At 34.8% G+C, this 22,037-nt stretch overlaps 2 protein-coding genes and 1 long non-coding RNA gene across 3 annotated transcripts; 2 read left to right on the top strand and 1 right to left on the bottom strand.

The window, feature by feature from the left end:
- The first annotated feature begins 259 nt into the window (after positions 1-259).
- LOC126706301 (protein JINGUBANG) lies at positions 260-2,412 on the top strand. Its single transcript, XM_050405714.1, has one exon. It carries the CDS (start codon positions 402-404, stop codon positions 1,860-1,862), a length of 1,461 nt encoding a protein of 486 aa, XP_050261671.1. The 5' UTR covers positions 260-401; the 3' UTR covers positions 1,863-2,412.
- Positions 2,413-13,796: 11,384 nt separating this feature from the next.
- Positions 13,797-18,134, top strand: LOC126706621 (uncharacterized). Its single transcript, XR_007648663.1, has 2 exons — positions 13,797-14,256; positions 15,620-18,134. It is a non-coding gene; the product is annotated as an uncharacterized LOC126706621 (long non-coding RNA).
- Positions 18,135-18,285: 151 nt separating this feature from the next.
- On the bottom strand, positions 18,286-21,456 carry LOC126706619 (receptor-like protein kinase FERONIA). Its single transcript, XM_050406157.1, has one exon. It carries the CDS (start codon positions 21,195-21,197, stop codon positions 18,654-18,656), a length of 2,544 nt encoding a protein of 847 aa, XP_050262114.1. The 5' UTR covers positions 21,198-21,456; the 3' UTR covers positions 18,286-18,653.
- Positions 21,457-22,037: the final 581 nt, after the last annotated feature.

Raw genomic sequence — 22,037 nt, 5'->3', positions numbered from 1 at the left:
ACGCCGAAAATAGAGAAACAAAAAAAAAAAAAAAAAAAAAAAAAAACCATCTATCGTCACCTCCATACACACACAGCACAACACAACACAACAACAAAAGTACCAACAATTGCTATTTTTCTCTTTCTAGTTTCCTCATTACTGGCACAGCCGGTTTTCCAGTTCATAACGATCACGTATATTTCCACCACGTGTCACCAACCCACACAACCACCATTGATTTTTGATCCTCTATATATATATATACCAATACTCCTTCACCCTTCATTTTAATTCTCAAATCTCAAATCTCTATTACCTCACAAAAAATTTTACACACATTCATTCATTATTTTTCCTTCAATTTCTCTCTCAAATTCTCACCAACCAAACACAAACTTTCCCATCTATTTGATCCAAGAATGACAAACGACAGAGGTGGCACCGTTGTTATGGAGCCAACAGGCACTCTAGGCCGACCAAAGCTAGGATCTCTGTTACATTCAGATCCGGCTTTGTTGTCATCAAACAAATTCGACGATGACAATTACAACACCGACAATAATCAAAGTCAAAATAGCAACGATAATTTAGAGTACTCACGCCGGCCCAGTTTGTCCTCTGCAGCAACGAGTCCCGGAAACTACGAAAGCACTTCTGGTTCCTCGCCGTACAATGTCATGTCTCCGTGGAACCCATCCTCGCCTATGAACAAGTCCCCATGGATATCTCCTTCGCCCTTCGCTAATTTCTTCGAGGGTCTTCCTCGGATTAACGGTCTCATAGGCTCGCTCGTACGAGAAGAAGGTCACATATATTCTTTAGCGGTGTCCGGTGATTTGTTGTACACAGGTTCGGACAGCAAGAACATACGTGTTTGGAAGAACATGAAGGAGTTTTCTGGGTTTAAATCGAACAGTGGATTAGTGAAAACCATTGTTATATGTGGGGACAGGATTTTCACTGGTCACCAAGACGGTAAAATCCGAATCTGGAAGTTTTCGCAGAATGGCCCCGTTAGTTTCAAACGTATTGGAAGCTTGCCCACGTTTAAAGACGTCGTGAAAAGCTCGTGGAACCCGAAAAACTACGTGGAAGTTCGGAGAAACCGCAACGTTGTTTTTATCAAACACTTCGACGCTGTTTCATGCATGAGCTTGAACGATGATTTGGGTTTGTTGTACTCAGGCTCGTGGGACAAAACGTTGAAAGTGTGGCGCGTAGCGAATTCGAAGTGCTTAGAGTCAATCCCAGCTCACGACGATGCAGTGAACGCCGTCGTTTCCGGGTTCGATTCGCTGGTTTTCACAGGCTCTGCAGATGGGACGGTGAAGATGTGGAAGAGAGAGTTGCAAGGGAAAGGGACGAAGCATTTTCTGGTGCAGGTTTTGTTGAAGCAAGAGAACGCGGTTACATCATTGGCTGTGACTCAATCATCGTTTTCTGGTGGTGCTGACGTGGTGTATTGTGGTTCGTCCGATGGGCTTGTGAATTTCTGGGAGCGTGAAAAGCACTTGTCCCATGGTGGGGTCCTTAGGGGTCACAAGGTTGCGGTGCTCTGCCTTGCTACGGCGGGGAACCTTTTGTTCAGTGGGTCCGCTGACAAGAATATTTGCGTGTGGAGGAGGGAGGCCGGTGGTGCCCATGTTTGTCTTTCGGTTCTTACGGGTCATAATGGACCCGTTAAGTGCTTGGCGGTTGAGGAGGATTGTGATAATCAAGATGATGGTGATCAACGGTGGATAGTGTATAGTGGGAGCTTGGATAAGTCGGTGAAAGTGTGGCGCGTGTCAGAACAGGCACCGGATTTGAAGCAAATGAGAGCGAGTTTTTCCTATTCTAATTCGCCTAACCTAAATAGGAAGAACAACCATCAATTTTAAAAAGAGGGTGAAAGTAAAAAAATTAAAAAATTAAAAAAGTTATAACAGTGATGATCTGCACAGTAACAATAACTTTACAAGCAAATAGATGAGGGGCACAGGAGATGTGAGTGGTTTGGGGGGCACTTGATAATTTCCTCACAAGATGATGATTGAGTAAGCAATTGGTTGGTCATGTAATGTAATGAGATTTTGCCACTTGAAATGAGCTGGTGAGAAAGGTGAAGATTCTTGCAACTTTGTGGCTACAAGATTTGCCTTGCGAGATTGGTTGTCTACTTGTCCACATGGTCTCGTGTTATATTGTACAGAGAATTTTGATCCAAAGAATATGCACTTCAAATTAAATGATAAACCAATGTATAGAAAGGTGTTTTTATCAGCATTTTATGCCTTTTTGCTTTTGGGCTTTATGTGTTTTAAGGTTTCTAAGAGAGGATTGAATTCTGGTTTTTAATAAGAGCTGTAAATATTATTGTTTATGTATTTTCTTCCGGGACTGTATCATGATTCTTCTTTTTGAGCTTTACGAAGAGACTATTTATCTTTATTTGCTGTTCTCTCTTTGTCTTTGTAATTTTAAATTTCATGATGGTATAATAAAAATTAAATTATAGGACACAAACAGTTATAAGAGTTTAAAACAAAAGTTCTTGCTGCAGGAATGGATGCAGAAATTATTGGAGGCAGAAAATTTGTGACTTGAAATCTCGATTTCTTTCCCTGCCTCTTGATAAGCTAATGTGATGCCTGATTGCTTTCCTTTATATTTTGAGAGTGTAAAGTTTTGGATTCGCCATTTCAAAATGTTGGGCTTCAGCCCACTTGCTCGGAAGGACCCGGTGAGCCGAATCCCCATTTGAACCTTCGGTCATTAAAGGAGGCTGAAACAACCCTATAGTAGCTCCTATCTCGTAAAAAAAAACCTATTATTCTATTTCACATAAAAATGGATTCACAGTATGAGACCTACGCCTACGTGAAAGAGTGATTAGATATACTAAGTAATAAGTGTACCATATGTAACTCATTATTTAATCAGTTGTCAAAATAATTACTTACAATATTACATTTCAGTTTCCTCCATTAGCTCTCTTTGAGGGATATGAGTTGTCAAACTAAACCCTTCTGGATTCAAATGGCTAAAAATTTCTCATTGTACCCTCAAAATAGGTCTTTTAATTAAATACCCAAATCACATTCCAACAAAGGTATGAGAGCACTTTTTTTTTTTGAAAAAGTTTCAACTTATGGCGTCCGCTCCTGATGATAGTTCTTTATCACCAAATCAAGACATTAATCAGTTTTTGATGTAGACGTGGATTAGGTATAAGAGCACTTGATTGTCACTCTATAAAAATATATTTTCAACCAGCTGTGTCTAACATAACCATAGGAGCAATTTCGACCAACCCCATTGATAACTGATCCTTGGTGTACTGAGTAGGTTATACTTATAGGTCCTATCTTGCTGAACATTTGCCAGTAAGAACTACAATTTCAGCTAGGTCCTTGCTAATGACTTGCTTTGTAAACTTTGGATCCCCACAATTTCAAATGCAAATGCTAAAAGAAAATTATTTATTAAACACCAAACTAGCAAGGAAAAAATGCCATTGGGAACTTGTGGTTATTGAACTTGGCCAATCTATATCCGTTATGATTACCAACACTAATAATTCTATTTGTTTTGATGAAAAACCTTATATGTGAAAATAGTTTTATATGTTTTCTTGTATATGTTTGGTAACATAAAAAACATGGGTAAAAAAAAAAAAAAACTATCTACGGTCAACGAAAAACTCTATTAAAAGTATGACTTACTTTTTAGGGGTTGTAGTTAATTGAACTTAGCCAATCTATATCCGTTATAATTATCACCCCTAATTATTCCATTTGTTTTGATGTATAACCTTATGCGAAAGTAGTTTTATACGTTTTTCTGTATATGATTGGCTATATATATATTAAAAAAAAAATGGTTAAAGGAAAACTATCTATGACCAATGAAAACCCTATTAAAAACAATGACTTATTTTTTAGAGGTTGTTTCCCTTTAAAATTTTTTGGAAAACAACTCTCTATTTCACACTAAGCTAAATAAAAGAAGCCAAAATATAGTTTTCTATCTCATCTTTAAGGTTGATACCAAACATAGAAAAATAAATAGTTTTCCAAAGTATACCTTTTAGAATTAGACTCATTTTTTAGAAAACGTTAAAGTTGAAACAAACGATTGTTAGTAATTCTTAATCGATATGTTGCTATAGTTATCAACATTATTGCGCGTTTGGTTTTGCTTGTTAATATTGTCTTATACATAGGGGTCAGGACCATCCTATAGGCCATAGTACCAGCTATAATTTAATACGACAACATTGTACTTGGGGATGACTCATAAGATATATCTCTAGGTTACTTTCAGATGAAGTATTGTAGGAAGGAAGCGAAAAAGTACCAGCAAAAATGAGCACAAGTTCGTTTCGAATTTCATGCAGATGGTCACACAGTCACGGCTCTGACAATCTAGACGAATACACTGCATGTTTAACTCATGTCTTGGTTTTAATTGATTTCAATTGATACAGTTTTTTTTTTTTTTTTTTTTTTGGTGGAATAAAATACTTGAATTCAAATTCCACCTAAAAATATTTTTGGTGTTTTGACCTGGATGATAAATTTTTGATTACATTATAAACTTGATAAACCAATGTATAGAAAGGTGTTTTTATCAGCATTTTATGCCTTTTGCTTTTGGGCTTTATGTGTTTTAAGGTTTCTAAGAGAGGATTGAATTCTGGTTTTTAATAAGAGCTGTAAATATTATTGTTTATGTATTTTCTTCTGGACTGTATCATGATTCTTCTTTTTGAGATTTACGAAGAGACTATTCATCTTTATTTGCTGTTCTCTCTGTCTTTGTAATTTTAAATTTCATGATGGTATAATAAAAATTAAATTATAGGACACAAACAATTATAAGAGTTTAAAACAAAAGTTCTTGCTGCAGAAATTATTGGAGGCAAAAAATTTGTGATTTGAAATCTCGATTTCTTTCCCTGCCTCTTGATAAGCGAATGTGATGTTTGATTGTTTTCCTTTATATTTCGAGGTGTAAAATTTTGGATTCACCATTTAAATTTTAAAATGTTGGGCTTCAGCCCACTTGCTCGGAAGGACTCAGTGAGCAGAGTTCCCAACTGAGCCTTCGGTCATTAAAGGAGGCTGAAACAACCCTATAGAAGCTCACATCTAGTAAAAAAAAACCTATTATTCTATCTCACGTAAAGATGGATTCACAGTATGAGACCTACGCCTATGTGAAAGAGTGATTAGATATACTGAGTAATAAGTATACCGTATGTAACTCATTATGTAGTCAGATGTCAAAATAGTTACTTACAATATTACTTTCCAGTTTCCCTATTAGCTCTCTTTGAGGGATATGAGTTGTCATACTAAACCCTTCTGGATTCAAATGGCTAAAAATTTCTCATTGTATCCTCGAAGTACGTCTTTTAATTAAATACCCAAATCACATTCCAACAAAGGTATGAGAGCACTTGGTTGTCACTCTATAAAAATATATTTTCAACCAGCTGTGTCTAACATAACCATAGGAGCAGGGACAGAGTTAAGTATTGACCAAGAGGGGCTCTAGCCCCCCCTGACCTCATGAACTTTTCCTTGGTATTATACATGGTAGAGAGCTTTTCATACACTAAAAGGGCCATGGTCTCCCCAAGTTTTTCAAGAAAATTATATTCGGCCCCCTAACATATATCTTGGCCTGTTATGCAAATAAAAATTAGCCCAACCTTGCACCAAATAATATATAACCCAAACGATAACAAAAAAAAGAAGAAGATAAATTGGTCCAAATAACATTATTTCTTGGTTTTTTAATCAAATATCTCCTCTTAACGCCTTGACATCAATGATGCCCATCTACATCTGGTTCTTCTTTCCAGGTATCTGTGAATTGAATTTTGTGGTATGTCTTATTAACAATCTCTCTCTCTCTCTCTCTCTCTCTCTCTCTATTGCATTTGAGCTTTGTTTTTTTAACAATACATGTACCTATTAGTGAGTTGTAGGGACAGATGCCCTTGTCTAATTAACATCTTCAAGGGCAAGCTACAAAGGTGGAGCAACAACAGCAAAACACGTAGCATATGTTATTATTCTCTCTTTAGAAAGTTAGACTCACTTAGACTTGTTAATGTTAGACCCTTAAATTGACTAGATTAGTAACTCAAGAAAAATCTGACTTCTACCTTTTTAAGTCAGAAAAAAAAAATAATCTGACTTGTTTATATTATAACTAGTTAATAACAGGCTACAAAGGTGATTTTAAGATTCGGGTAGTAATCAGTTAGTAACTCAAGAAAAATCTGACTTGGTTAAAATTGAAGATGATTTTTAGACAAATTACTGTAACAGTTTGTAATGATTTTTGACATTTAAAAGAATGACTTCTCTTTTAATAAATAATTGTGTTGCAAAGTATTTAAAAATAGTTATTTTGTGTCCTTTTTGTTGTTGCCTTTTTTTAATACTAAATGAATGTTAATTTTTAAATTTTTATGAAAATAAATTGTTTTTACTTCGCCCCCCTCGATTGAACTTCTAGCTCTGTCCCTGCATAGGAGCAATTTCGACCAACCCCATTGATAACTGATCCTTGGTGTAGTGAGTAGGTTATACTTATAGGTCCTATCTTGCTGATCGTTTGCCAATAACTACAATTTCAGCTAGGTCCTTGCTAATGACTTGCTTTGTAAACTTTGGATCCCCACAATTTCAAATGCAAATGCTAAAAGAAAATTATTTATTAAACACCAAACTAGCAAGGAAAAAAAATACCATTGGGAACTTGTGGTTATTGAACTTGGCCAATCTATATCCGTTATGATTACCAACAATAATAATTCTTTTTTTTTTTTAATGAAAAACCTTATATGTGAAAATAGTTTTATGTGTTTTCTTGAATATGATTGGTAACATAAAAAGCATGGGTCAAAGAAAAACTATTATGGTCAACAAAAAACTCTATTAAAAGTATGACTTACTTTTTAGGGGTTGTAGTTAATTGAACTTAGCCAATCTATATTCGTTATGATTAGGGGTGTCAAATGAGTGGGTTTGGGGTGGGCATAATTGGGTTGGGTATATAAAACCCATTAAAACTCATTTAACTAATTGCTTTTAACCTAAATCTAATCCAACCCAATTATAATGGGTAAACCGTAACCTACCCAATTACCCAATTATCAAAATGCCCCCTAAAGTAAAAAGGATCACACATCAACATTTTAATTTTCCGTCACTTTCTCGTCGATTTTCTCACTCTGCTCCTCCTCTTCGACTTTTTAATCTTACTTATCCAATTTCGTCACCTTCACCTCCTTGCTCTTCTTTGTCTTGGCCTTAGCGATCGAGTCCGCGTGATCTTGTTCATTGATCATATCGTACTTTTTCTTCGAGGCAGCGACTTGCCGGAGCTTAACCGCAACGTCGGTGATGGAGTGGTACTTCTGCATCTGGAGCACTAGGATCTAGTTAAGCCTCCGGCGATGTATTTCAGCGAACACCGCGTCATATTCCGACGACACCACCCCTCTGACTTCGGCACCAGCCAACTGAGTTAGGTGCGTGCACAGCGCGTTAATGATCGCGTTCGCTGCCGTGACTCCCCACAGTACCACGCAAGAATCGCGTCTCGGGCGAACGAGTCCGATATCATCATCGGATTTCTACATTGGAAAAGGTGTAGATGCACCATGGATAATTATCATTTCTTTCATATTTGGACTCTGTTTGGTTACCGAGAAAATCATAATGCTTTTTTTCATTTGTTTAGTCAAAATTTTTTATTATTAAAAACTGTTTAACTTAAAAAAAAAAAAAAAATTGTGTTTGATTTGTGAGTAATATTCTGTTTGGTTGTGGAGAAAATGCTGGAAAAGATGAAGAGAATTGGATTTTGAGTTTCAAATGTTCTCTTAACGTATTTCTTAAATATTTGGACTCTGTTTGGTTACCGAGAAAATCATAGGATGGTTAATTTTCATTTGTTTAGTCCAAATTTTTTATTATTAAAAACTATGTTTTATTCTTCTTCTTCTTTTATTTATTTATTTATTTTTTTTATGGGAAGGGCTGGGTTGAATTTGGATATATTATTTATGGTTTAAATGGGGTTCAATGAGCTTTTAGTTAAAACCCAATAATCATTGGGTCCAATTGGGTTGATATCCATTTAACCCAACTAATAATTGGGTGGGTTTGGGTTCAATTAGAGTAAGTGGGTTTAGGTGGGCAAATGGGTTTGGGCTTACTTTGCCACCTCTAGTTACGATTATCACCCCTAATTATTCAATTTGTTTTGATGTATAACCTTATGCCAAAGTAGTTTTATATGTTTTTTTTTTTGCATATGATTGGTTATATAAAATAAAATATTTGGTCAAAAGAAAACTATCTATGGCCAATGAAAAACCCTATTAAAACAATGACTTATTTTTTAGAGGTTGTTTCTCTCTAAAATTTTCTAGAAAACAACTCTTTATTTCACACTAAGCTAAATAAAAGAAGCCAAAATATAGTTTTCTAACTCATTTTTAAGGTGAATACCAAACATAGAAAAATAAATAGTTTTCTAGAGTATACCTTTTGGAATTAGACTCATTTTTTAGAAATCGTTAACGTTGAAACAAACGATTGTTAGGGTTTATTTGGATACTGTTTATTTTGCTGAAAATAATGTAACAAAATAATTTTTAAATGTGTGAATAATACTATGGGACCCAGTTTTAAAGTTTTTTTTAATACTGTACTTGTGGGTCCCTAAATAGTGCACGGGACCCGCTGAACAGTGCATATTCACGTGAAACGTTCTTTTCAAAAGAAAAAAAAAAAAAAGGAAGCCAAAACGCAAACGCTAGGGATTAAAAATTGTATCCAAAAGGGTACTTAGGGTACGTTTGGATAAAACTTATTTTGTTAAAACTGAAAACTGAAAATACTGTAGCAAATAATTTTTAAATGTGTGAATAGTACCATAGGACTCATTTTTAATGAAAAATGAGTTAAAAAGTGATATTCGTGGGTTCGTGAACCATGAACGGATGCACTGTTCATGGTTGAAAAGTCAACATTTACGGCTGAAAAAAAAAAAAAAAAAAAAAAAAAAAAAAAAAAAAAAAAAAAAAAAAAAAAAAAAAAAAAAAAAAAAACTGAAACGCACATTGCAGCAAACGTGGATGCAATAAATGCAGATTCAAACCGCACCTTATATAGTAATACTTAATCGATACGTTGCTATAGTTATCAACATTGTTGCACGTTCGGTTTTGCTTGTTAATATTGTCTTATACATAGGGGTCAGGACCATCCTATAGGCCATAGCACCAGCTGTAATTAAATACGATATGTGATAGGCATGTCCAAGCTTATTCATACCTACCTAATAATGCTTAATTCAATAGTTGAAACATTGTACTTGGGGATGACTCATATGATATATATCTAGGTTACTTTCAGATGAAGTAATGTAGGAAGGAAGGGAGGAAGTACCAGCAAAAATGAACTCAAGTTCGTATCGAATTTCATGCAGATGGTCACACAGTCACGGCTCTGACAATCTAGACAAATACATTGCATGTTTAACTCATGTCTTGGTTTTAATTGATTTTAGTTAGTTCAATTGATACAGTAGTTTTTTTTTTTGGAATAAAATACTTGAATTCAAATTCCACCTAAAAATATTTTTGGTGTTTTGACCTGGATGATAAATTTTTTATTACATTATAAACTTGTTAAGAACTTTCCCATAAAAAAAAATGACAACAATTTTAACATCTTTCAATGGTTAAATACACTACAGCTAGGGGTGGACTTAGGATTTCAAGATGGGGGCCGAAGTATAAGAAGAAAAAAAATTAAAATAAATATCCATATAGTACTAACAAACTATTAACCATAATCAATATACAAAATCATTGTTTCTTAATACATTAAGAGGCAATCATCTACTAATAAATACAAAAAAACACAAAATAATATTATTTCTTAAGAGCATTAACTGTTGCCAAAAAAAAAAAAAAAAAATTCACAAACCAAAAGTTATTTTTGCTACTTTAATATAGTATTTGAAATGTTCTGTATAGTAGTGTTTTTGGTATTTGGTGTTCTAAATGCTAAATATTTAGCATTTAGAACACCTAATGTTAGTACTCTAATACTAGGTTGAGTGAGATTTTTTATTTTAAAATTTTGTTTTTGTTAAGTTTTTGAGTTGGGTAGTTGCTAGTTGGGCTAGGCTAATTAAGAGGGAAGGAGTCTAAGTTTTTAGAAGAGTGAGGATAGAAATAAAAAAATATAATCATTATTTTTTTTTTCTTTGGGCTCTTGGGGGAGGGGGGGGGGGGGGGGGGTGCAATTATTCTTTTTCTTTTTTTTCTTTGGGCTAGGGGGCAGGTCCCCTTGGCCTCTCCCTCCCCTCCTGGAGGTCCGTCCCCGACTACAGTCCTCATGCGTTTGAAGAAAAATATGATAAAATGAAGAGAAAAGTGAACAAATACTCTAAAAAAACATTTAGGAAATACGTTAAAAAATATTTTATAGAAAAAAAAAACTATTAATTTTTTACGTTTTTTTTATTAATATTTTCTATAAAAATAGTATCAAAACTTCCTTAAAATAATTTGTTAACCACTGTTAGTAGTCAACAACATCTTAAAATGAAACAAAACTATCAACAATTAATTGCTTGGGTATATCAAGGTAATTTGATAGGTTGAAAAATAAAATCACCATAATCATTAAAAAAATAAAATAAAAAGGTGATTTTTTGTGCTATTGAGAGGGAAAATTGAGTCTAGGAACCATATGTTCTTTCTTGTCCTTAATCTATGAGACTCAAGGAACAATACGTATTAAACTTTGTTTAGGTCAAGATAAGCTGGTTAATTGCGATATTTACTTCACTTGGGTGTTCATGTGTTGAAAGGATTATTATTATTATTTTTTAAGTTTGAAGTCCTGTGTTAGCCTTTAGGCCTTGGCTGCAACTGTACCATATATATGTGGTTTCAAAGAAATGCCAGGATTTAAGGTCATCGAATTCTCAGTGAGGATCAGTCATTTTAATGTTACTAGATATGCATGCCATGCATTCATCTCAATCCCCACAGAGATATGGTCAAATTTCAATAAGAGGTGCAAAAATATTGGATACCAAACAAGAAGACCCACAAAAAAGAAGCAGAAATTGTGATAGAAAAATGGCCATAGACTGGTAAGAAAGTGATAGAACATAGTATAGAAATTTGGTTCATTGCCCTTGTGTGTGTGGTGGGTATGTGATATTGAAAGTAACGTAGGAAACCACTCTTTAAGGTTTGGTCAGACTAGATTCTGGTATTGGGGATAAGCCTTAGCTGTGTAGATAAAACAATCCTACTTCTCATTCTCAAGTCTAGGATAAGGTGGTTGACCTTAAACTCGAAAGTTTAAATCATAATTAGATAAAGCAATAACTGGTGTGTTAGTGTAAAATGATGGCTTCAACGAATGTATTGCGCTAAATAATAGCTCTATCAAAACTCTAATGGTACATATAATATTATTTTTACTGGGATTCGAAAACCCTTTTTCTTAAGTAAAAAAGAATTAAATTTGTGTTTACCAAAAAAAAGAATTAAATTTGTCATTTTTCTACTTTGGGTTGGCTTAAGAGATTGGTGAATGTTGCTACTCCTCCTAAAGTTAAAGTCAATTGGTGATAAGCGCAAGTACTAAGGTCAACTGAAGTGATTGGTAGCTAAGATGTTTCCTACTTTTGGACTAGCCTAAACATGCCATCCTTGTTTTCTGGGAATTATTTGACATTTTTTTTTGCTGAATGGGAATTATTTGACTTTATATTCGGTTTTCTAAATTTAGGGAAATAGATTAAAACGTTTCGGTCTTGTTTTTCTGTTCATTTTCTAGATTAGCTCATTAGTCATTGCGCGCAACGCAAAGATATATAGTGTTGATTTGGTTCTTGTTTAATGGGATTTAAATGACTGGCAATATTATTTAGTTCTTTAAAAATTAAAACTCATCGCAATGTCCTTAATTTAGTCCTTTTTAAAATACCAAATGGTCAGTCTTTCTCCCCTCAAAAAAAAAAAAAAAAAAAAAAAAGGTCAGTCATACAGTGCCAGCTTTGGCCTTTGATGTTCTTGGCAAGGTTCTTATTGCTGTTAGCCGGTTACTTTGACTAGAGATGCGCTTTGGCTTCTTCTTATTGAAAAATAAAATAACTGAATCAGGCATTTTACTCAAAAAAAAAAAAAAAAAAAAAAAAAATTGAATCAGGCATTCATGCAGGCAGTTACAGGCCGGCCCAAGATAGAGGCCTAAGGCAAAAATTTTAATGAAAGTTTTTTATTTCTAAATATTATTTAAATAATATTTAGTTTATTTTTTATGTTTCAAATCTATTATTAATTCTTATTAATTAATAAGAATAATTCACCTAAAATGAGTTACTGATACTTACCATGTAGGTTTTATAAATTAACGTGTCACCAATAAAAAAAAATTATTCAAAATATTCATTTATTATATCATTTGAGTGGCACTAATCATATTCCTGCTACATTAGTTTGTAATTTTTTTGTCATAAAATTTAAATTTTTTTTAGCATTTTTCATTCACTTAATAGTGAATTGGTGATTGTGTTGTATTACTATTAACTCATAATTTTTGTGGTGTGGAGAAGATGCTAAAGTTATTACAAATTTTACTATAAAAAACTTACAAACTGATGTGATATTTCAATAAAAGAATAAATGAGTATTAAATTAATTTTTACTACTTAATTTATCTCCAAAACCTTATGTTTAGGGTGCCTTAAAAATGCATAAAAAGCTAGTTTTTATGTTTCAATTTTAAGTTCAAATAGATAAACTTTTAATGGGAAATAAGATTCTGCTAACAGGGTAATTATTGAGTATTCCTAGAGTACCATAAATGAGTAATCCTCCCATTTAGTAAAAAAAGAAAAAAAAAAAAAAAAAAGAGTATTCCCTCCCCTCACATAACAATGGGTTCTACTAATTAATTTTACGGTGAGACTCACAATTCATGTAAAAGAGGGAAGTATGCATTTATGATACTTCCGGAGTATTCAATAATTTTCCCTGCTAACAAGTCTCCTTCACTAATCATGACTGCTTTCAAATTTTCAATAAAATTCAGCATTTAAGAAGGTAAAGTGCCATATTCAATATGCATAGTATTTTAATTTACGGTATGCTAACAATTAACTCAATGGTAGTGTGCTCAGTGCTCACACAACTTTTTTTTGAACCTTTTTTTCTTACCTTTGCAAAGTTATCTAAATGTGGACTGTTGAGACAAATGATCCATCTATAGAAGTTGAAACATAGTATTTAATGTCACTATGTTTTTGTTGAGCCAAATTATCGGGCATGTCACCTTTTTATTATTATTGATTTTGGTCGAAGTTGGTCTATTTAGTCTAGTTTAGCCCATTTCAGTCCACTTAGGTCTAGTTCGGACCATTTCGGACCAATTCGGTCCCAGTTAGTCTATTTTGGACCATTTGGTCCACTTCCATCAATTTCAGTATACTTACTTAATAATGGAAAAAATACAGGTTTATGATGAAATTACCTATTCTAAATATGAATTTATTAAAAAAATATAGACGACAAAAAATAATATTATTATTTTTAATGGTTTAATTTAATGATTTGTGATATAATCCTTTTTTATATATTTATTTATTTTTATTTTGGGTAAATTCCACAAACCACCCGAGGTTTGGGTTAATACCAACTAGGTCCAAGACATTTCAAAATTGACCAATTTGATCCAAAAAGACTATTTTGTCCCTAAGGTCACTAACCCGTCTGTGCACCGTTTTGTTAAACAAATTTTTTTTTCATTTCTTCATCTCACCACGCCGAGCTCTCCCTTTTGTCTTTCCGATCTGGAGCTTTCTCCAGAAGCCAAAAACCAACCATGGCTGAGCCTCCATGACTCTTTCTTCGATCAGCCTAAGTCTAAGCCTCCTCAACCATCAACTCTACTCACTGAAAATCACTCTCTTCCCTCTTCAATCTCACCAATCTAAACGGAGTAGAGCCTCCATGGTGAACCTCAGCCAACACCACCACAAAACCCCATACCCCAAACCCACTCACTGAAAATCACTCTCTTCCCCATCTGATTCTCATTCCCTCAAAACCCCAAACCCACTCTTCAATCTATAAGCCAGAGGGCCCTAGACGACGTGTGGATTTTGGTGTGGATCGGCGTTGGAGTCTTTCCCTTCTCTCTCTCTCGTGGTCTTTGCGGCGGCGCCATGGTGTGGGTAAGTGGTGATTCGTGGGTTTTGGTGTGGATCAACATTGAAGGGTTTGGGTTTTCTCTCTCGTGGTGTTTGTGGCCGTGCCGTGGTGTGGGTTAGGGATGGTTAGTTCGATTGGCGGTGGTTGGTGGTGGACGGTCACAAAGCCATAGGGAGGAGCAAAAAAATTTTCTTGCTGAGGCCTATGAATTTGGTGTTTTCTTAAGAGAATGTTTTGATTGATTGGTTTTGGTTTTAGATTAGGATTTTGAGTTGAGAGGCTGATTTTTTGTCACAGTTCTTGATTCTTGATTGCATGTTCTGTGGTATGGGTTTAAATTTGTTGTGTTTTCCTCCTCATTCAAAGAAAGTTTTGATTGTTGGTTTCATTCAAGCATTTTTGTTGTTTGTTTACTGAGAAACAGAAGAGAGAGAGAGAGAGACAGTGTAGTTACTGAGTTAGAGAAAGGGATGAGAGGTGAGTTAACGGGGTTAGGGATTAAAATGTCTTCAAGGACAAAATTATCTTTTTAGGATGAAATTGGTAGGTTTTAAAATGTTCTAGACTTAGTTGGATATTACCACAAACCTCAATGGTGGTTTGTGAAATTTACCCTTTTATTTTTTACCATACCACAGAAGCAAGTGTTTGATCACTGGACTTTTCTAGCCATTAAAATTTTTTTTTTAATTCTTTGTTCTCTTTTTCTTTCACCGTGAGAAAGCACATAGAGTACATGTCAAGGATGGACTCAACTCTCAAGCATATCTTGAGGTAGCTTTTCAATTTAACTTCTCTGTAATCCCTAATTTCTTGGCTATTGGAGAGTAGTTAAACGCTTTGAAGTAGACTAAGATCTAGCAATGGGGAAGTTTTTATCTTTAGTAGCATGCCTACTTTCCCTCTAGTTAATAACCAGAGGGGAAAATATTACTTTGTGAACAAATTAAGGGAAATAAAGAAGGTCAAATGCGAAATTTGGGTTTAGAGTTCTTTTTACTGCTGAAATTTGAAACTGTAGAGTCAAATGATTGCCTATAGTAGACAAATTTCTAATGCCTTTGTTGTGATTGTTATGAGGATAATACTGATCACTAATAATTTTCCAGAATAATCTGTCGAAATTAATGGCTAAATTTAAATGGGTTAGGACCAGTTCTATTGTCGTGGATTAGTGCCATGCTCTTTACAAGTACTTTTGATGCTTCAGCTGGGTTAGAAATCCTCTGCTTTCCTGTCTTGTGAAGTTATGGTGTACCATTTGTTGATTAAATTACATTACTGCATTACTGATAAGTGATAAGATGGTTTACCTTTAGTATGAACATATTAGCATCAGTAATTAGCTTATCTCGAGCATAATCTAAAATTTTCTATTAGCAACAGGCGATACAATTCAGATTGATGACACAACAATCTATTCTGTTGGGGGCAAGAGTGAGAGCTTTCTCAGCTACTTATTTCCTGGATCGGGTGAGTTTAGCTCTCTCGTTTCTAAGACATAAAACCTTCAATAGGTTTCTTTGTTTTTTGTTGTCTTTTTTTCAATTATTAAAATCGCCTATGATAAGTTCTTGATTATTGTTGGTTGAATTTACCGATCTTCTTTGTAATAATAGCGTGTTCCGTAGTGAGAAGTAGAACGACAGTATGAATTCTCTTATCACTTTTAGAAGGATATTATTGTTAAATTATTGATTCTCACAAAAGTTTAAACTATTGAGAAGTGATAAATTTAATAATTTAACCACATAATTTTAACAATCCATCTCATCTGGACTCAAACTCCCTTTTAATAAGTGCGACCCAATTCATGGGATTTTAAATTAGTTGTAGAGTGAAAGAGATAAGAATCAAACTTAGGACATTATGCTTTAAATGACAAAGAATCCTTGTTCATTTTTTGTTTCAGTAAAAAATTATAATGGGGTATTTTAGTCATGTAGAAACAAAATTCATCCACCTATCATGTTAAAGCCAAATTCTTCTCAATCCATAGTAGTATTAAAATGAGAAATGGTATATTTAGAAAATTTTTATAACACTTTCACTACAAATTCAAGTAATATGTTGTTTTTTGTTATTACTGGTGAGCAAAAAAGTAATTTTAGTGGGAGACTCAAATTAAAACTAGCACCTAGAATTTGTTGTAAAAATGTTATAAAATTAGTAATTAAAATTTTAATCCAAACCAATATAATTTAAAAATCACAAACCTTACTATTTGAATTAGGTCAAGTCCGAAAAGTCACTTAATTCAATCAAATGTCATTCTTGCATTTGAAACCTTATATATCCAAAGTCTGTCATCTATATTGGTGCAACCATCATCTCTTTTAAGCATTCATTTGGTTGGAGAGATAGAAAAGTGAGAGGATAGAATATATTTAGTTTTTCGTCATATGTGTTTGGTTGGAATGATGGAAAAGTGGAGAGATAGAAAACTATTTTGTTTGGTTAAGAAGAAAAGTGAGAATAGAAAATATGGTTTGTATAAATTTACCCTACTACCCTTATACAAAAATTTTCACAAAAGGCTAGATTCAATTATCTTTTATTGAAAAAAAAAAAAAAAAAAAAAAACCCTAATGCACAAATTATAAAATATAAAATAAAATAAAAACCACACACCAAATACAAAACACACACGGTCCAAATAAATAAATAAAAATCCATGCAATATATAAAAAGAAAACTTGAAAACCCTATTAAAAAAAATACAAAACTCAAACACTATTAATTTGCTAATCCGACAAAGAACGATATGGCAATTGGAGCTCTAGATGGGTGACTAGAGAGGACAATGACGCAGGTGGAGGACCATTGGCGGAGGTTAAGCGGGGCGAGCGAATACGACAACCATAAATCCAACGAACAATTGGTTTGTTGTAGATGTGAGATGTACAATAGAGATCTATGGGTCTTACAGTGTCAGCTTGGCTTGAAACTTGCCATGAATCGTCCTTGACTTGACTGGAATCATCCTTGATTCAATTGTTCTTGTGAGGGTATTTGTGTCATTCTATTTAGAAACCCATTTTTCACGTCTTTTCTCTCTAATTTGAGAGATTGTCTTTTGGTGGGTCTAAGGAGAAAACACTTGAGCCCCACCAAAATCCTTCCCATTTTCTCCCCAACCAAACACTCCAAAAAACCATTTTTTATCTACTTTTTTCTCCCCATTTTTCTCTCTCCTAAAATCTTCCCAACCAAACGAGGCCAGATTAAACAAATTCTTGACGGATATGTAAACTGTGCACCTTGTTATCTTTAAGAAGTAGCTCCACTAATGGTGATTATCCACACAATCAAAAGTAAAATGTTGTGTTCATGGTTATTAAACTGTACTTATTTTTCATTTTTTGTTTAACTATATAACTGAATTTAACATCTCATCAACAAATTTAAAAGAAAGAAATAATAAGTTCAGTTATCAAACAAAAGATGAGAAATAAGTACAGGCTTGATATGTGTTAAGAACAAGACTAAGGGTGTAGTTGAATTGAAGAAGGGTAAAGCAGAAATGAAGGAAAGATGTAAGTCTGGTTTGAAGAACACTGCACAAACAAAGCAGGGTAATCAAAGGCTGAATCAAAAGAAGCTTAAAGTATGGTTAAAGAAGATTATTGTTGCAATATTAAAGAGTTAAATAGAAGCGTGTGAGTTGCACGTGAGAATGAGTAATCGGTTATTTAGTTAGCAGTAGAATGACACTTGTCATAAGCTTATTGGGGGAGCAAAATTAGGAAATTCTGTTAGAGTTTGTTAGAGGTTTTCCCGCGTTTTTCTTCTTCTTTCTGGTCTGTAACTTCTAGTATAAATAGGTATTGATATGTGTAAATTAGTCAGTCCTTTGTAATACATAGATTGAGCAATAAAGTTTTCTCTCTTTCACTCAGAATTTTCTCTCTGTTTTCCCTTGAATCTTCTTGAACTCTCTGTGTTGTCTTTCTTGATTTGAAGCCTGTTTTTTTAGCTTATGATTTTTAACAATATGTATGTCATTGCAGTATATCTAAAGCAACTATATATATTGATCATTATATTGCGAGTTCAAATGGAAAAAAACAAAACAAAACAAATTACTTGTTGGCACAATATATTCATAAGGAGTATCAGTGAGATTGTAAAATACTCCTGCAAAATATATATACCCCACAACCCACTAAATGCTTTAGATTATCACAGAACACGTTGTCATGTCACATGTGTACAGAATAAAGATAATTACAATAGGCAAACATGGCCTGCAAAGCAAAAAAAGTGAGACACAAACAACTTTTCAAAAAACGCTATGATATTCATCTAATAACACTCAAAAAATAAATATTACACACATATCTAGTTGCACTCGATCGAGAAAAACATATGACATACCTTAAGTTGTAGTACCGTTGGATCAGTTGTCTTTAAAGACGTCTCAAACTGTGCTAGTGATACCATCAGAATCAAGACTTGGATTCGTCAATTCACTGTTGCTCGTAGTTAGCTCAATACAACTATCTGATTCCAAGACGGGTTCAACAACATGAAATGATAACACGTCCTGATAGCTAATTACACCACTGGGATTGATTTCCTCCTGGGCTGCATCTGCATTCTGCTGAAGCTCAAATGCAAACTCAAGCTTTTCCATCACATCATTCATCTTAGGTCGTTGGATCCCCTGATCACGCACACAACTCTCTGCAACCTCCACGTACACTTTGAAACACTCTGGTGCTATCTTACCCTTTAGATAGGGATCAATGATCTGATCAATGGTCCCTTTTTCAATGCATTTCCGAGCCCAATTGGCCAGATGCCATTGCTCATGTTCGAGTTTTGTATTCAATGCCTTTCGGCCACATAACACTTCAAACATCACCACACCAAATGAGTACACATCAGATTTATCTGTTAGTTGCTGACGCCTTGCATAATCTGGATCCAAATACCCCCATGTTCCCTTAACTAGGGTACTAACAGCGGTGTTATTCAAACCCATTTTGGACAACCCAAAATCCGAAACCTTAGGCACCCATTTCTCATCCAATAAAATATTCGTCGTCTTCACATCACGGTGGATAATGGGGTTCTTCATGCCTGTGTGGAGGTAGTGTAAACCACGTGCCGCCCCGAGGCATATCTCGAGCCTTTGTTTCCATGTGAGAGGATCATTGTTGGTGTCGAAGAGACGAGCACTTAGGGTCCCATTTCTCATGTAGTCATAGACAAGGATCATCTCACCCTCATCGATGCAGTATCCAATGAGAGAGACAAGGTGGACATGGCGAAGCTGGGAAAGCATCTTGATCTCAGTCTTAAACTCTCGTGTACCTTGTTGAGAGTCGGGGTTCAAGCGCTTGATTGCCACCGTCAATGTACCCTCGTCAAGGAGACCCTTATATACATTGCCAAAACCACCTTGGCCGATAATTAGTTCTTTGTGGAAGTTGTTGGTTGCTGTTCTGATTTCGTTCAGTGAGAAGTGGCGGCATGGTTCTTCGGGCAATGACAAGGCCTTTGCCCTTTGTGACATTCCTCTGTATGGATCACGCCAGCACGTGAATTTCATTAGTTGAACCATGTAACTCAGTGAAGTGAGTACCACTAAGAAGCCCAGACTTCCAATGGCAAGGAATATTGTTTTATTTGTTTTGGGATCGTTGGCTGACGAGGCAGGACTGGGTCTGGCAAGGTTATGTTCTGGCCCTTCTGGGTTGATTAGTTTGAACACTTCCACACCGTTTAAAATGGGACTGTAGTCATCATAACTATATATATGAATGGGGAGAAACTTATTGTTGTCCTCAACCTTTTCTTCTTTTGATAGTCGTACTACATAATCTTTGTAAATAGGCGTATCGCGATTGCCAGCCCACCATATTACATCAGCATCATCTTCAGCTGACTTATAGTCTATATCTATTCTGAGTGAACTTTGGCTACTGTGGCTTATATTGAGGTCTATTTCACAGAAATGGAGTCTCACCAGGTAATTGAATCCCGAATCAACTGGCAATTCCCACAGCAAAGATTGATAACCGGTCCTTGCAGATCGATAGACATAATCTGGTGCAGTGTAATTTTCTATTTTTGAGTAGTTTGGCATCAAAGATGGATAGTGAAGGACTACGCTTTCACCGTTGAAATAACTTTCATGGACGAAATAATTTATATCCTCGGACCATTCTCTAAAGAAGCCAGTGTCTTCTGCAGGTAATATCAAGCTCCCACCCACGTTTAATCGAAAATCCATCTGGAGTGCCATGTTGTAGTTTATGTAGAACCGAAGACTTTCACCAACATAAGAAGGGATTTTCTCACTTTGAGTTTGACCTTCAGGACTGTAGTACAGGTCTTTAGGCATGGAGACAATCTCAATTCCATTAATGAAAGCATAGAAATTACTAGAAGTAGTATCTGAAAAAGGGACGAAGGTTATATTCAATTTTTTATTAATTTCGTCGACGCAGATGCAGAACTCTTTTACAATCTTTTTTTGCACAGTATCACCCTGATTCGAAGTACTGAAATGTCTAAGTAAGGTGAACGAACCTGCTTTGACAGTGAAATTGTCCTGAGACTCCTGAAAACCTGAGTAAGAGGCAGGGTAAAAGTGCAACCGAACAAATTTCGGGCCAACAGTGAGTGGAAACACGTACGTGAATTGAGAATAAGATGCACGTGCTGTTGTGTAGGGGGCTTTTATAGCTGTGCTTTCTTCTGGAGTTTGAGAGGTGACAGATTTGAGATTATGTTCTTCTTTGGGAAAGAACTTGGACTGAAAGTCACCACTCCAGTAGCGCCCATCCATGCCCTTCGACTTGCCTGAAGTTTCACTGCCACAGTCAAGGGTAATATCCTCAACAGCGATGTAACGAGGAGGTGTCGAAGAAGATACTGTGATAATGATATGATAAATAAAGAAGAATATGCAGAAGATGGAGATGATAGGTGGGAGCTTGGAGAGTTTCCCCATGGGAGCAAAGCAAAAAGATCATTCACTGCAATCAATTGAAGTAAAAGAAAGAAAAAGGAATTGAGAGGAAAGGCAAAAAGCTCCATTCTTTTCTTTTTCTTTTTTAAAGTTTTCAATTAATCTCTCTATTTTATTGTTATGAGGTACTGCGGAAGAGGAAGCAAGGCGAGGACTCGAGAAGTTGTTTGTTGGGTACAGCACTAGTTTACAAATCGAATCCCATTGCTGTGTTTTTGCCTCATGCTCTTAGTGGAAGACCATGTTCTCGCCTTTTTTAGTCAATCAGCATAAGCGTGAGGAGTTTTATTTACATGAAGGGAAAAAAAAAAAAAGCATTTTTGAGTCTTTGAAATTTGAATAGTTCTCGATTCCCTCTTGTATGCGACAAGGAAAAAAGTTTACTCCAAACTAAATTGAAGAAATTTTTTTCAAATTTCTCATTTATCTTTATTTTTTTTTAAGTATGAATGTAGTTCTGTGGCCTATATAATTTCACTAATTTGCTTCACTTACCATATGATGTAAAGTGATGAAAATCAGCCAATAATTGCATGTGTCCTGACTTTTGTTCTTTTGCCTTTATAATTTGCCCCACAACAATTTGATGGAAGGTGATGATCCTCTTACCTTTTTTTTCTACTTCAATTCTCCAGTTTCGTAAAATCCAAACATCGTCTCCACGCGTTTATTTTCTCAGGGTCAGGAACTAACTAGGAATTTGCGTCTGCCTTAATTTCTTATTTTTAATTATTTATTTCTAGATGTATAGGTTACAACAATTTATCAAGAGAGATGCTATGTCTACAATATTTTTACAATATTTTTACAACAAATCATAGA

This window comes from Quercus robur, chromosome 11, assembly GCF_932294415.1.
Source record: "Quercus robur chromosome 11, dhQueRobu3.1, whole genome shotgun sequence".
Taxonomy (NCBI): Eukaryota; Viridiplantae; Streptophyta; class Magnoliopsida; order Fagales; family Fagaceae; genus Quercus; species Quercus robur.
The sequence above is the reverse complement of the archived record's forward strand: the minus strand, read 5'-3'. Positions and strand labels throughout refer to the sequence as shown.

Coding starts and splice junctions, on each gene's coding strand:
- LOC126706619 (XM_050406157.1), bottom strand. CDS start 21,197: ATGGGGAAACTCTCCAAGCTCCCACCTATCATCTCCATCTTCTGCATA.
- LOC126706301 (XM_050405714.1), top strand. CDS start 402: ATGACAAACGACAGAGGTGGCACCGTTGTTATGGAGCCAACAGGCACT.